The sequence below is a fragment of the Labeo rohita genome, chromosome 6 (genome assembly GCF_022985175.1).
Source record: "Labeo rohita strain BAU-BD-2019 chromosome 6, IGBB_LRoh.1.0, whole genome shotgun sequence".
In the NCBI taxonomy this organism is placed as follows: Eukaryota; Metazoa; Chordata; class Actinopteri; order Cypriniformes; family Cyprinidae; genus Labeo; species Labeo rohita.
Window position 1 is genome coordinate 7,305,918 of NC_066874.1, and position 16,634 is coordinate 7,322,551.

Below are 16,634 nucleotides of genomic sequence, written 5' to 3' on the forward strand. Positions count from 1 at the left end.
GCAGGGCCCGAAAGCTTTTGGATATCATCAAAAATATCTTAATTTGTGTTTCAAAGATGAACGAAAGTCTAACGGGTTTGGAACGACATAAGGGTGAGTAATTGATGAGAATTTTGGGTGAACTATCCCTTTAAGATACCTAATGCACTGATATAAATGTATAGAATCTTGGTAAGTTACCAAAGTCCATTTTATTTGATAAAAATTTACCAGTACTTTTCAAAAACAGGTTTTGTTTTGGCTGTCACATACTGTACAAACATCTTTCTTTACAATTCTGTTTCTCACAAAAAGGTTCAAACTAATTATTCTGATAAATACAAACATCCTGTTTGTAATACTATACATATTAGATTCTTAAGTCTTTCTGAAATGACAGCAGTTTTGCTTCTTTCTCACAGTCTTTAAATGGCTCCCATTAAGACAAGAAACCATTAAGTGTCTTTTATTATAATGTTGGCCATCCAGGGAGTGCGTTGTTTGGGCCGATGTCTCCAGATGCTATCCAGATGAGTGAGATCACTTGCGGAAACGTTTAAACAGAGGATGGACATTCTTGCCGGCTAAAGCCTTGCTACCGCGGGATGTCTGGTATTCCATGTAGACGGCATCGTCTGCACCAGACATGGAGCTCATAGTTCCCATACGGCGAGAAAACTACAGAAATGGGTAAAAAAAATGTAAATACATAAATAAGTAATAAAAGACAATCCTTACTGATACATGTTAAGCAGGTTAACATAAATCATCTTGACGCAAATACAGATTACTCCATTTCTTAGAATGCTTGAATGTACGTCAGTGCTATAAACCATAAGCAGAAAAGGCGATAAGCTGAGGTCATATGGATGAAAAACTGTGGTTGGCCTGTTCTCAGTTCACCTGAACATTTAATTTTTTTTTACTAAGTCATTTCAAAACTTCTGGCATTCTCTCCTCAGTTGTATGAAAAAGAAGAAATTTTGAATTAAGTTGTTTTCTATACATAATATGTGACCCTGGACCACAAAACCAGTCATAAGGGTTCATTTTTTGTTCAAATTTGATATTTATACATCATCTGAAAGCCGAATGAATAAGCTGCAAGCTGAATAAATAAGCTTTCCATTGATGTATGGTTTGTTAGGATAGGACAATATTGGTTGAGATACAACTATTTGAAAATCTGGAATCTGAGAGTGCAAAAAAACCTAAATATTGAGAAAAATCACCTTTAAAGTTGTCCAAATGAAATTCTTAGCAATGCATATTACTAATCAAAAATTAAGTTTTGACATTTACGGTAGGAAATTAACAAAATATCTTCATGGAACATGATCTTTATTTAATATCCTAATGATTTTTGGCATAAAAGAAAAATCAACAATTTTGACCCATACAATGTATTTTTGGCTATTGCTACGAATATACCTGTGCTACTTAACACTGGTTTTGTGATCCAGGGTCACATATACGAAACTGAATGGAGACTAAGGCTGTTAAGATTAAAAACTGACATAAAAGATTAAAAGTAATCCACACAACTCTTAGATTTCTGAAGTCATACAATAGGTTTGTGTGAGGATTAGACTTAAAATTAAATTGCTAGTTACTGAAAAACTTGCAAGACACAAGAGCCACAAGAACCACAAACAATAAACACAAATGTGAAAGCCATTATGTTGTGCTGGCAACTAATTGAAACAAGTTTAAGTTGGAGTACTAAAATTACTAATTGGAATTAAAAAAAAAAAAGATTTTTTATATAAATACTAAAGAACTAAATGACAAAAGCACATAAAATTACTAAAAACATACAGCTCAACGTATGACGCTACAGGTCAAAAGTTTACATACACCTCACAGAATCTGCAAAATGTTAAGAGCCAGGGGGAGGTGGAACTTCTACAGAATGAAGATGTGCACTTTTTTTCTTATTTTGCCTAAATATCTTTTTTTTTTTCAATTTAGTACTGCCCTTCAGAGGCTACAGAAGATACATTTTACCAAAAGACAAAATAAGTTAAATTTGTCCTGGTCAATTCAAAACGTTTTCACCCCCTGGCTTTTAATGCATTGTGTTTCCTTCTAGAGCATCAGTGATCGTTTGAACCTTCTGTAATAGTTGCGTATGAGTCCCTCAGATGTCCTCAATTCGAAAAGATGGATCTCAAAATCATATACACAAAAATGCTGAAAAACCAAAGAATTTGTGGGACCTGAAGGATTTTTCTTAAGAACAGCAGGCAGTTTAACTTCAGGACAAAGGACTCATGAACAACTATGACTAAACAAAAAACACAGCTGTGGATGATTCAGGTAACAACACAGTATCAAGAATCAAATGTATGTAAACTTTTGAACGGGGTCATTTTTATAAATTCAATTATTTTCTCTGGACTATATTTAAACGTCTTATGTGATATATCTTATTCAGGTCAGTACTATATAAAAAATAACATGCATTTTGTATGATTCCTCTTATTTTGGTAAAATAATTAACATTTTGCAGATTCTGCAGGGTGTATATAAACTTTTGACCTCACCTGTAACCAAAATTGAAATGACAGTAAAGTAATGCAATTCAAAATATCAATAAAAACTATAGGATTAAATAAAACTGAAATAACACTGTAGGTGTAAAGAAGAGATTTTCAGTGAACATTGAGTAACTGGGAAATTTGGTCTGAACCTCATGTATTGCTTTAGAAGATACAGAATGTAGAGTACAAATTATATAGATTTTTTTTTATATCCCCAGTCTTAGAGCTTGACAGTTCTCAATCAACGTTTCACTTCCTTTGCATTGAGCAAAGCAGCATGACCACATTACTAAATATTCCCCTTAATGTTCCATATCCATCAAACAAATGAGGCAGCAGAGAGGAACAAAAACGAGTGGAGATACCTGTGGTTTCCCTCCCACGTCTCCCATCACCACTTCCTCTTCTGCGTCAAGATCTGATGCTGCCAGAACCTTCTGCAAGAGCTGTTGCTGTTCCTCACGAGAGGAAAACATCAAGTCTTCCTCTTCCATTCCAGCCAACTTTGTGATCACCTAAAAAAAAAAAAAAAAAAAAAAGTGACTGACTGAAACTCAGAAGTACCTGGTATTAACATCCACTTTGGCTACCATTTCCAATCGGCATTATCAAATTCAGGTGTTTGCATTTCAAATATAGACACCTTGAAACTGTATCCCTGGTCCACCAGGAAGCGCTGTCTCTTGGTGGAATAAGCCATTTCCTGTGTGTCCTGGGAGACGAGTGAATAGAAGTAAGCATTGTACTCCTCTGCAACCATACCTGTGCAGAAAAAAAGTAATGAAAGGTCAGTTTTATATACAGATTTGAAATTGTTCTGTAATAATTAAAAATTCATCCAAAATATTCCATTGCAATTCCTCTGAATCTTTTGAATTTGAGATTTATACATCATCTGAAAGCTGAATAAATAAGCTTTTTATTGATGTATATCTTTGAAAATCTGGAATCTGAGGGTGCAAAAAAAAAAAAAAAAAAAAAAAAAAAAAAAAAAAAAAAATCTAAATACTGAGAAAATCACCTTTAAAGTTGTCCAAATGAAGTTATTAGCAATGCATATTACTAATTAAAAAATATTTTTTACATATTTACAGTAGGAAGATATATACAAAATATCTACATGGAACATGATCTTTACTTAATATACTAATGATTTTTGTCATAAAAGAAAAATTGAATTTTTGACCTATTCAGTGTATTGTTGGCTATTGCTATAAATACACCTGTGCAACTTACGACTGGTTTTGTGGTCCAGGGTCACATATCATATCAATATACAACATCAACTAAATGGTCCACCCCAATATCCCATGATGATGTTCAGTGTGTTGACTTCCAATAGCCAGTTACCTTTCTTGGCTCGCAGCACTCTGCCCAGTCTCTGAGCTTCCTGACGTCGAGAACCGCCATGAGAGGAGATCTGGATTAGCACATTTGCCTCTGGCAAGTCAAATGAAGTATCTCCTACCTGACAAAAGAAGAAACCAAGACAAAATATAGAAGTGGAATAAGAGTAAGACTGAAAGAAGAGGAAGACAGCCATTCTGATTCTGTATCAATAACCAAACCTGCTAAATATGACTGTAAAAATCTAAATGCCCAAATCTTTCATTTGAAATCAGATAAAGGGAAACATATGAGAAAACTAACACCAGAAATACAAGATTGACTTGGCGTATTGTTGCATTTCAAAATGTAAAATATGATTTGAAGCTTTTCAGTTAGTTTAGTAAACAGTTTAGTCAAAGACTGACATGGAAGAGAAGAAATTGTTGTACAAAGCTGTTATTTCTATTTTCTTTGTGCCCAACAAGTATTCTCGTAGCTTCATAACATTACGGTCGAACCACTGATGTCACATAGACTATTTTAACTATGTCCTTGCTACCTTTGAGTGAACTATCCTTTTAAAAAGCAGTTCTATCACTAAACATATAGTTTAAAATAAATGTTATTCTGACTTTTGTTGGTGTTGTCCACACTACATGAAGGAATGCTGCTTTAGCTTATATTTTATAGCAGAATAAGCCATCTAATGGAGACAAAAAGATGCATATGAACCCATTAAAAAAGGAAAATAACTAAATATGGTGTTTATGTTGTGGTTTTTGGTTACTCAAAGGCTTTTTAGAACATCCATAAAAAAAATATATATTAAAGTGCTCCTATTATGCCATTTTAAAGGTTGCTAATATTGTTTTATGAGTCTCCTAAAACAGGTTTACATGTATGCAAGGTCAAAAAACACTTTAGTTTTCCCCAAAAATAGATTTAATTTGACCTCATTTCTAAAATATTCGTAAACGACTCGTGCGAAGCAGTTTGAAGAATCAGTCTCTCTAAACCCCTTCCTTCCTTGAGCCCTCACTGCTGTGATTGGTCAGATGGCGCAGTCCTTTATGATTGGTCTACCGCGTACAGCGCGTGTCGGAAAACAATACGCCCACTGCTATAACTGAATGACAGCCCTGGACTACTTGTCAATACAAAGAAAAGATGACATTGATTTTACCATATCAATCTGAGCTGGAGTTTGATGATGAAACGGTTGAAGTGGCTGATCGACAAGTTAGCATGGACTACCATGGAAAGTGCTCCTAATTTGCTTATGTAAGCAAAACAAGCAGTCCTCGTGCGGTGCGAGCAACTGAAATGAATGGGTTTCATAGCACAGCGCTTTCCGCATTCGGTGTGAAAGCTGCTTCATGTGTCATCCTTTATCCTTACTCCAACTAATGAGACAGACAGACAGTCAAGCTGCATCAATCACAAACTGTCAGACTACAGTGGGTCCACAGCTGAACAACAGCACTACAGAAGCGTGATTTAGCCGGTTAGCAAGACGTGCAGGGTTGTTACACAACATAACATACACAACTACATATTTTGAACAATCACTAGAAAATACAATCTTTGTAGATTCATCTTTTGGAAGTGAATATAAAACACAGCGTAGGATACAGCGTCTTCTCAACATGACGTAAACCACATGGAACTTTTACTGTGTTTTTGGGCGGGCAAGTTGTTCGCGACAGAGAACGTGGGCGGACATTATGCAAATGTGTTACTTTGTGACATATAGCCGTAACTAAATAAGATACGAATTCCTGACGACTCGTTCAGGCGATTGTGAGCCGACTCTTTTTTTTTGATAGACAATAACTTTATTTATCACGCACTGTTGGCTTCACAACTTTGCAGATAGTTTATGTTCACATACAGCTACATGACACACTACATGAAAGGTCATATTTGAAAAGGCATAATAGGAGCAATGTAATGTATGCATTGTCTCTATTACATACCATCTTTTCACACCCCTGCCTGCAGCCTTTTCCTGTGGAGCTACTCTTATCTTATTTGAATAGCCTGACTTTTGAGGACAATCATATCAGCACATGTGCACGATATTTCCCACTAAATCATTTCCAAATATTTGCATTAAGGTGTAATGTTAAATTAATATAGTTAGAACAGCATCCCAGTGCTCCTGAAATCAGTGTCTCAATTAATCAGACACACATGCACAGCTTGAACCTTGGATGTAAAATATCTGAAAATGTTGGAAGTTAGTCCTCTTGATATTGCTCAAAAAGATGCATTGTTCAGTCTGCTAGAATTTTAAAGATACATGATGTTTTGTTAAATGATTTAAAGTAAAATAACAGGTCACAACACACAAGCACATGACCGTTATTAGCGTTTCTAAAGCTCTTGAATTGTACAAATGTGTTTATCTTGAAATATGTACGGAACGTCACGCTCTGAAAGGAATTAAAGGGTTACATCACTGAACAGTTGCCTCTGCTGAACTTTGCTAAACTTTGGAAACAGGAAAGTGGATGAAGGAAGGCCATTTACCTTGGAGATGAAGATGGTATTGATTTTGGGATTGTGTTTGAAGTTCTGAAGGATCTGCATACGTTCTCCTTGAGATGTGGGTCCATAAATATATGGTCTGTTGAAATAGTGCACATATGCTCATATACACCAAAAATCATATATACCATCGTGAGTATGTTCAAGAACACAGTGGCCCTTCAAGGGAGTTCACATGCTTACAAATTTGCTAAAATTTGATTAGTGACCAATGTAGCAAAACCAAAGTGTCAAATTAGAAAAATTCAAAGCATATTTCTAGCAAAATCCTATTGTATATTACCACACATTATATAAAAATTATAAAATTACATGAACAAAGAAATCACTGAAAGTTTGCAAACTTCACCTTACAAACCCCTGCAGTCCTGCAGTGTCCCCACATAGCATGAGATTTACAGTATAGCTTTTCGAACAAAGCTTTTGCACACTTTATGAGGAAAAGCCCATTCATTTGGCAAAGTTAAAGGTGATTAACAGCAAAGTAAAGCTGATTACAGGTTGCACCAGGGCAAGTCCCATAGAATTGGCTTCTAGAACACCCAGACACAAACACAGGTTTGCATCACAGCCTTACAACATACAAAGTTCTAATAAGTACTCAAAAAAAGACGTTGTTGTGGATCATTTAAGCTCATGCGGTGTGTTGAGCTCTTTTGTGTAAGCTGCTCTTTACCAGCTTTTAGCAAGTTTATGCCTTTGTTGATACTGCACGTTTCTGAACTCTGAACACGCTTCTGAGTAACATCACGGCGATTAAAAGGAAAAAAAAAAAAAAAAAAAAAAAAAAAGCTTTTACTAGTCCTTAGAAGACCCTGAGGATGGGCCCAGGAAAAAAAAAAAAAAAAAAAATTTTCTGCATAAAGAAACTGCATTTAGCCACATTGCTTAAAGTTTTAAGACGGACATAGCATGACCCAAGAGAGTTCCATTAATACAAAAAGCTGCTTTCCTGAAAAAAAAAAAAAAAAAAAAAAAAAAAAAAAAAAAGACAATTTATCAAGTTTTATGTTTGAAGCGCCTAACAAGCAGTTTATTCATGCATCGATTTGCTTAAAATCACAGTTTTTAATGTTATTATTCATGAAGCTTGTTGGTTTGGGTCATAGTTTAGAAAAATATTTCATGCTTAATAAAGCAAATTAAAGTGTCACTAATCTGGCCGGTGGCCTTCGGTCTGCTCACCACCAGATGTCGCCCTCTCATTCAGTTGACATTCACATAACACAGACTGTTGCAACACACCCCGGACTAGGTTCCCCACCATCCGTCGCACTTATTATGCACACACAGCTGCATCCAATCAGACACACTATATAAGGCTTGGACTTCCTTTCTCGATCGTGGAGTATTGTACATTGCACTTAGAACTCTCCAAGTGTTAGCAATTATTACGGAGCCATTTCCTAGTTTCCTGTGTTTTGTCTGGTTTTCTGAGTTTTGTATTCTTGCCTAGTTATCTCGTCTAGTCTCGCTGCCTGCCCTGGATCTCTCGCATGTCTATTGGATTATCCTTTGCCTAGCCCCCTGGATTATGTTCGCCGTTGATCGACCCTCACCTGTCTTGGATTACCTATTTGCCGTTGTTCGACCCTGCCTGTTTATGACCATGTCTCTGTCTCGTTCCAATAAAGCTTTGCATATGGATCCGCCCACTTCATGCGTCTGTCACTCAGTTACATAAAGGGGCAAATACTTTTTAAATATAAGAATCCATTATAAAAATAGGCAATGACTACTGAGCTTTACAACAAACCTTCCAGAAAAAGAGCTGGCAAGTAAAATGTTTTTGGGGTAAAAAGCACTGGTGTATACAAGTGTTTGACTGTGCACAAATAAAATAAAGCATTACTTGTTCAGGCGGATGGCATATTCTTTCAGAGCAAAGACGTTGTCGGCAAAAACGATGATCTTGTCGTTTCTCCGCTCGTGGAAACGGATCAGGAACTGACATGCACGGAACTTGTTGGGATTCATGGTGTAGAGTAGAATTCTCTTCTTCGTCTTTATGGCCACATATTCACGATAAAACTCAGGAGACATGGGACACCATACCTAAACACACACACAGAGTAAGAGGGAAATGATTGCTAATTAAGCTTTTAAAAATCATGTTTAATTGCTGAATTCTCTATGAAAAACTGGAGTTTTATTAATAAGAAAAATTCTTGTAATTTATTTCCTTTCCTTTTCCTTTCCAACATTGATCATTCTAATAATAAATCCGCATATTAGAATGATTTCTGAAGGATCATGTGACACTTAAGACTGGAGTAACAGCTGATAAAAATTCAGCTTTTCATCACAGGAATAAATTCTATTTTAAAGTATGTTCAAATAAAAAACATTATTTTATATTGTAAAAACATTTTGCAATATTGCAATATTACTGGGTTTTTTTTCTATATTTTTAATCAAATAAATGCAGCCTTGATGAGCATAAGAGACTTCTTTAAAGACTATTACAAGTCTTACTGACCCCAAACTTTTGAACGGTAGTGTATATATATATATATTTTATATATTTATATATATATATTTTTTAATAATCACACTTTTATTCACATGTAAAACTGTGCAGAAATACTTCAGGTGTATAAAAGAACTTCCACTCCTTCAGGTGTTTATGAAAGCCCATTTCCACTACTGAATAATAATAATAAAAAAAGGTAATTGTGACTTTGTATCTCATAATTCTGACTTTTTTTTTTTTTTTTTTTTTTAGAATTGCATAACAACCTCACAATTCTGATTTTTTTCTTAGAATTGTGACATATAAACTCACAACTGCGAGTTAGAATAGCGGTATATAAACTTGCAATTGTGAGAAATAGTCAAAATTGAGAAACAAAAAAAAAAAAAAAAAAATTACAATTATTACTTTTCCACAAATGCGAGTTTGCATCTCGCAATTCTAACCCCCACCCCCCCCTCCCCACTCAATTCTGACTTCTTTCCCCTCAGAACTGTGAGATATAAACTTACAAGGGGGAAATTGTGCGAGGGTAAAAACACTGATATGTTTTCATAATCAGAATTACATCTTATAATTTTAATAATAATCTAATAAAAAGTCACAGTTGTGAGATATAAACTCAATTCTGAGAAAAAAGGTCACAATTGTGATATATAAACAATTCTGAGGGAAAAAAAAGTCGCAATTGAGAGATATAAACTCACAATTCAGAGAAAAAAAGTCAGTTGTGAGATAAACTCAACTGAGGAAAAAAGATAATTGCGACATATGAACCCACAATTCTGAGAAAAAGGTCAATTGTGAGATATAAACAATTTTGAGAAAGAACAAAAAAAAACAACAACTGTGAGATTCAAATTCACAATTCTGAGAAAAAAAAAGTCACAATTGTGATATGAATGCACAGTTCTGAGAAAAAATATCAGAATTGAGTTTATATCTCAAAATTCTGATTTCATTTCTCAGAATTGCGAATTATGAGATAAAAAGTCGCAATTACCTTTTTTATTTTTTTATTCAGTGGTGGAAATGGGCTTCTTTAGGTCTTTTTTTTTCTTTTAATTTTCAAGGACTGTAGGATTTCGTTATTTACTGTAGGAATTTATTTATTTGACTCACTGTCTGACTTGACTGCAACAGATTTTAGTAACTTAAGAAAATGCTAAAAGGTTTACTGAAAATGTAATAAATGCTTTACAATCAAGATTTTCAATATTTACAGACACTTTTTGTAAAGATGTTGTTCAGTGCACAGTGAACGACCCATGGGTCGGCACGTGGTTTTCTGCTCAAGTGGCTAAAGGGGTCTGCTGGGCTTTTGTTTAGTAAGATCAAATAATTAGAAGCAATATTGAATAACAGTATTGTGTTTTCTTTGTACACCAGGCTCCAAAGCCTCCCAACATGTTGTTTCGCTAATTCATGCACCTTGCTGACCCCGCTGACAGGGTTCAGACATCACATTATGAAATATGCTCATGAAAAGATCTTTTGTTGTCCTTATTGTACTTTGCGGAAAAAATTTCGGTTTCTTTCCTGTTACCTAATTGTTTCGGCAAGATAATTATGTTTCAAACCCTTACCTCAGCACACTGGACTTTAGCAATGTAACCATTGTTCTGGAGCTCCATCCAGTTGGCCTCATAGAGCTTCGGCCCAATCAAGAAGTTAAGATCAACAATCTTATCATCCTCTCTCACTAGTGTGGCAGTGAGACCCAGTTTACAGTGAGCCTGGACTATCGTCAGAACACGACGGAACATCTTTGCTGCAAGACAAACCCAAAACAGAAATCTGACTGAAATTCCATGGCAAATGAGCTTGTGTAAAATAAGAAATACAGAATCCAAGCAACCAAAAATCTTGCATGGACAGCATGATTTCTCGCTTGATATTTTATAAAGTCGCAGTCATGGTGTGACACTGACACACACACAACCTACCTGGAATTGTGTGCACCTCATCCAGTATAATGAGTCCCCACTCCTGGCTTTTCATCCACTCCATGACCCTCTCAGCCTCCCATGAGCGTTTGGTGGTGTGGCCCAGCATAGAATAGGTACTAATGGCCACAGAGCAACCAATGGGTTTGTCTTTTGCATCTGAAGTGAAACGGCAGATCTGGGAGTCATCAATGGTGGACCACATCTTAAACTGAGCCTTCCACTGTTCCACGGACACGGAGGAGTTTCCCAACACCAGACACCGTTTACGCACTGTGCAGGCAGCAGTGACGCCTACCAGTGATTTACCAGCACCTGTGGGACAGAATAGCAAAGTAACAAAAGACCTTAATGTAGATTCAAGTTGCTCTGTAATTAATTACTCTAACGACGTTCATGTACATGTATTTTCATGCTTTGTAAACTTAAACAGTTGGTGTTGGCTATGGTATTAAGGTGCAATTTCTGGCTGTCAGTTTTTAAAAGCTAAGTAAAATGATGTAACTGGTTAAAACAGATTTTACTGAAATTGCAAAAATGGCTTGTGATAGTATTGAAAGCACAAGATAAATGGTTTAAAAATTAAAAACCAGTCAACAATGATTCGCTGTGAATGCCACAATACCAGAAATGTGTTTATAGCATTATAGTGGTCTTTGAGTTTTCAGACTAATTATGATAAGTGTACAATTTCCAGCAATTATTAAATAACAAACAAACAAAAAGATAGTTAGAAAAACCTAAAAAAAAATAAATGTTTAAAAAATAAATGAAAAGTAAAAATTAAGAATTAAATGTAACAATTATACATTCAAAATTATATACCAATTATAAATGTACCTACATAAAAATCTGTAAATTTAAATTCAAACCATTGTTCAGATGTATATTTTTTTGTGTTTTGAGCCAATGAAAATGTTGGCAGGGCAAACTAAATAATTCAGTTTACCTATTAAAAGAACACTCTACCTTTTTTGAAAATAGGCTCATTTTCCAACTTGCCTAGAGTTAAACAGTCGAGTTTTACCGTTTTCGAACCCATTCAGCTGACCTCTGGGTCTGGCGGTAGCACTTTTAGCATAGCTTAGCATAGATCATTGAATCAGATTAGACCGTTAGCATCTCGCTCAAAAATGACCAAAGAGTTTCGATATTTTTCCTATTTAAAACTTGACTCTTCTGTAGTTACATCGTGTACAAAGACGGACGGAAAATAAAAAGTTGTGATTTTCTAGGCTGATATGGCTAGGAACTATACTCTCATTCTGGCGTAATAATCAAGGAACTTTGCTGCCGTAACATGGGTGTATTTTTGAGCGAGATGCTAATGGGCTAATGATCAGACTTAATGATCTATCCTAAGCTATGCTAAATGTGCTACCGCCAGACCCGGTGATTGGCTGAATGGATTAAAAAAAATAAATAAATAAAAATGGTAAAACTCAACTGTTTAACTCTAGGCGAGTTGGAAAATGAGCCTATTTTCAAAAAAGTGTAATGTTCCTTTAAGCACAAGGTTTTTCAATGAAAAAAAAAGCCTCTTTTCATGTAACAAAACTGTGAAATTGTGGATTTCTGGAGCCCAGACAAAGAAATATTCCATTAATAATTATTATAAATACATATCCAGTCGGAAGTAGAAATACTTATATTTTAAGTCTTAAGTCTATATCATTCTCGCTGCAAAGAGGTAATTAATAGAAAATAGTCTGAAGTTGCTCATTCTTATTTATTTTGTTGTTATTCCCAAATAATATTACTGAATTTTATAATTACATATTCCAAAGCTTTGTCTGTTTAGTTGGCTGAGGATGCACAGCATCCTACGGTCCAAGACTAGAAAGTAATGGGAAGAAATTATTCGAACACTGTACATAAGCTACCATAGACTGTTTACCACAAGGCAGGACGATGACTCCAGATCGAGCTCTGCCATTTCCAAACATCTTCCTCAGACTCTTTTCCTGATATGGTCTAAGCACAGCAGTGGGCTTCAGGTCCATGTTGATGTCTGGGTTCACCGTATCATTACGGAAGTCGTATTCGGCCAGGAGGGGATACTCCAACTGAATGCAGCGTTTCTGAAGCTCCTCTATCATTTCCTAACAAGGGCCGACACAAATAAGAAGAAAGAATTAGATTACAGTGCATTGAATCTTCATGAATGCTCTAATCTAAAGGATAGCAAGCATGTCAGAGGAACAGTCAATGTTAATTACAACCCTAATTTCACAATGAAGATAGATTCTTATTCATTTTCATTCACACACCTGACGGATCTCAAATGACACTGTTTGTGTCTCTTCCTCCTCCTCCTCCTCTTTATCCATCTGTTCGTAGTAACTGAAGATGTCCTCTGGCACTTGATTTCCTGTGCGCTGCCCATCTGAAGGCTGGGAGGTGGATGGACCACCATTGTCCTGCTGAGACTTTGAGATCTGGACAGGACAACACAACAGATTTTGGTAGCAGAAATAAGATCTTTTGCCACACTATAAGCGTCTTAAATGTCATTATGTTTACACCCAGACAACATGTGCTGTGCTGTTTTGTGCTCATACTCACTGCTGATTTGCTAGTGATGGTCTCAGTGATGAGCTCAGTCTCCTCACCCTCAGCAGACCGAAGACGACAGTCCCGAATCACAGAATCTTGTAAGAGCCTCTGAATGACATCAGGGAACGCACTCTCCACAAAGTACCTGTTCTCAACACACACAAACAAACTTAACCACCAGCACTATCAAAGCCATGTACTGGTTGCACAGTCTAGTTTTTAAGGACTCACAGGTGACCAAAAGTTTGTTTTCAACACTGATAACAAGTGTTTTATGAGCATCAAATTAGCATATTAGAATGATTTCCAAATAATCATATGACACCAAAGACGGAAAAAAATTAAAAATATTAATATTATCATATTAAAATAGAAGTTATCATTGGTTCTAGCTGGTTTTTAGCCTTTTTGGGAAATTAACTGGTTCTAGCTGTGTTTTTTATTTCCAAAATCAGATGGTTTTAGCTAGTTTAACTGGTTTTGGCTGTTTTTTGCTAAATCAGCTATTTTTTTTAATCAATCAGCTGGTTTTAGGCTGTTGTTTTTTGGATGGATTTTTTTTTTTTATGAATGAGTTGGTTTTAGCAGTTTTTTTTTTTTTGCTAAATCAGCTAGTTTTAGCTGTTTTTTCCTAAATCAAGTGGTTTTAACTGTTTTTTTTCTAAATCAACTGGTTTTAGCTGTTTTTTTAGCCGTTTTGTTAAAACAGCAGGTTTTAGACGTTTATTTATTTTTTATTTATTTTTTGTTAAATCAACTGTTTTTTTTAGCCATTTTGTTTTGTTAAAACAGCAGATTTTAGCTTGTTTTAATTGGTTTTAGCTGTTTATTTTTATTTTTTGCTAAATCAGCTGGTTTTAGGCAGTTTTTTATGGATTTTGTTTTTTAGCTGTTTTTATTTTATTTTATTTTTTGATGAACCAGCTGTATTTAGCTATAACACGCAAGCACCATATAAGCAATGTGTTAAATCATGCTGTCAACATGCTAACTCATTCAAGCAACACATTAGTAATGTGGTAAATCATGCTACCAACATGTTAAATGATGCTAGCAACACAACAGTGATATGCTAATCATGCTAGTAACATGCATCTATCTATATTTTAAAACGACTAAATTAAAACTGAACAGTTTTAAACTGAAAACCTTCAAAATTCAAGCTTTCTGGCTTGGCTTTTTCAAACTAATTTAAAATTTGTCTACAAACTTTTTAAATCTAGTTTTAAATTGTAATATTTCAATATTACTGTTTTTACTGTATTTTTGATCAATAAATGCACCCTTGTTGAGCATATGACACTCAAAAACATTTTAAAAAAATCTTAATGACCACAAACTTTTGAATGAAATTATTCAATCTAAATAATTCAGATTGTAAGCGATATGTAATACTTAGCATACAACACGCTCATTCATAACTAATTATTTAATCAAATTAGCATATTAGAATGATTTCCGAAGAATCATATGACACCAAAGACGGAAAAAATTGTATTTTAAAATATTTTAAAATAAAAGTCATCATTGGTTCTAGCTGTTTTTTTTTTTTTTTTTTAATTAACTGGTTTTAGCTGTGTTTTTTATTTCCAAAATCAGATGGTTTTAGCTAGTTTTAACTGGTTTTGGCTGTTTTTTTTTTTTGCTAAATCAGCTTTTTTTTAATCAATCAGCTGGTTTTAGACATTTTTTTTTGTGGATGGATTTTTTTTATGAACCAGTTGGTTTTATCAGTTTTTTTTTTCCCCCCTAAATCATCTAGTTTTAGGTGTTTTTTCTAAACCAACTGGTTTTTAGCCATTTTGTTAACACAGAGCTTTCAGCTGTTTTATTTGCTAAATCAGCTAGTCTATTTAACCTTTCTTTAGTAAGAAGTAAAGAAAGATGAATCTGTGTAAACAAACTGACCTGTTGTGTTTCAGGACCAGTTTGACTTTACCGTAGCTCACTGTGCACAACTGCAAAAGAACAGAGTAAATGAGTGGCTTGATTTATAGAAATTGTAAAAATTACATTACATTTGTACATTTAGTAGATGCCTTTATCCTAAGCAACTTACAAAGCAATTTGTCAAAGAGCCAATATAACATAACATAACATTAGTCATGCTGGGATTCCCACCAGGTTTACGCTCATGCCAGCTGACACACACCTTAATAAACTGCACTATGCCATCTGGCACAGAGGTCTTGCTGAGTTTCTGCAGGTACTCTATGATGTCAGAGGTCTGGAGGCCAACGCTCACAGCGGCGTATAGAGAATACGCCGTCAGCTTGTACTCGTGCACATGGGTAGGTCTGCACACCGGCTCAGATATGGCCACCAGGAAGTCCTGAGCGTATTTATACACAGGAGAGAAAGCCTCTAGGAAGACGTGACCATCAGGAGCCTACAAGAGTCAAACACACAGACAATGGGACAGCCGTTGCTTCCGTTGTAACCACTTAATAAATCAAGGATCGTCAGTCTTACCACCCATAGAGGCCGTGAAGAGTGGTCATTCTTGAGAAGCATCTGTAGTCTATAGTCTTTGGCTCCATATTCATCCAGTTTAGTGGTGGATTCATCCACCTGCTTCCCAGCAGCTGCTGGAACGGCCTCCTGAGACTCACTGCCGATCACCTCTTCATCATCCTCTTCCTCATCATAATAACGTTTCTTGGACTTTTTATCTAAAGTGAATAAACAACCACTTTAGACTAGTGATGAGCATTCCTGCTAATGGTGATCTGGTTTTAGTTTAAACATTGTCTGAGTTACAAAAAAAAAACTGTGGTACAAAGCAATGAAAGAACAAGACTGAGCTCTCATGATTTTGGCAGTCTTGTTAGAAATGATGTCATATTATGCGTTTATATGATATTACTTTTGAACATAAATAAGCTCATGGCTATCTGTAAACCATCATATCTCTGTAATGTTGAGCTGAATTAGGTAAACATGGTATATAACAGCACACCTTGCATTGTCCATCCAACTTTGTTGACTGAATTGTGTATTTATTTCTAAAGCATGGCATCCGTCTTACCTCGATCACTTTTATCTTTCTTTCCCATGGTGTCAGAGCTATGAAACACTCCTTTATTGTGAATTCAGTGATGGTTTAACACATTTTAACAACAAAAACGCAGGAGAATTCATTGGGACGTCACTGCTCTGGCGGACATGTCCAGGACTCTCTTTCTCTACGGTAAAACGGTTGAGAAATAAACCAACCCAGAACACTACCGCCATCTGCAGGCTGCACGTGCACGCGCA

General features: G+C 35.5%; 1 protein-coding gene across 1 annotated transcript; it reads right to left on the bottom strand.

Annotated features, from left to right (window-relative positions):
* On the bottom strand, nucleotides 1-16,546 carry ercc3 (excision repair cross-complementation group 3). Its single transcript, XM_051112053.1, has 15 exons — nucleotides 16,405-16,546; nucleotides 15,849-16,048; nucleotides 15,529-15,765; nucleotides 15,285-15,334; nucleotides 13,386-13,521; nucleotides 13,091-13,258; nucleotides 12,718-12,922; nucleotides 10,821-11,135; nucleotides 10,461-10,645; nucleotides 8,254-8,456; nucleotides 6,384-6,480; nucleotides 3,873-3,990; nucleotides 3,166-3,284; nucleotides 2,888-3,037; nucleotides 1-657 (listed from the first exon to the last, which is right to left on the bottom strand). The coding sequence occupies exons 1-15, from the start codon at nucleotides 16,430-16,432 to the stop codon at nucleotides 520-522; spliced, it is 2,349 nt and encodes a 782-aa protein (XP_050968010.1). The 5' UTR covers nucleotides 16,433-16,546; the 3' UTR covers nucleotides 1-519.
* Between the last annotated feature and the right edge of the window lie 88 nt (nucleotides 16,547-16,634).

What these genes read in the sequence shown, in the direction of transcription:
- ercc3 (XM_051112053.1), bottom strand. Translation starts at nt 16,432, where the DNA reads ATGGGAAAGAAAGATAAAAGTGATCGAG. An exon ending in CTGGTCCTGAAACACAACAG is followed by an intron (nt 13,522 to 15,284) that starts GTCAGTTTGTTT and finishes TGTTGAGAACAG; the next exon opens with GTACTTTGTGGAGAGTGCGT. An exon ending in ATACCATCTTCATCTCCAAG is followed by an intron (nt 3,991 to 6,383) that starts GTAAATGGCCTT and finishes TTCTTTTGTCAG; the next exon opens with GTAGGAGATACTTCATTTGA.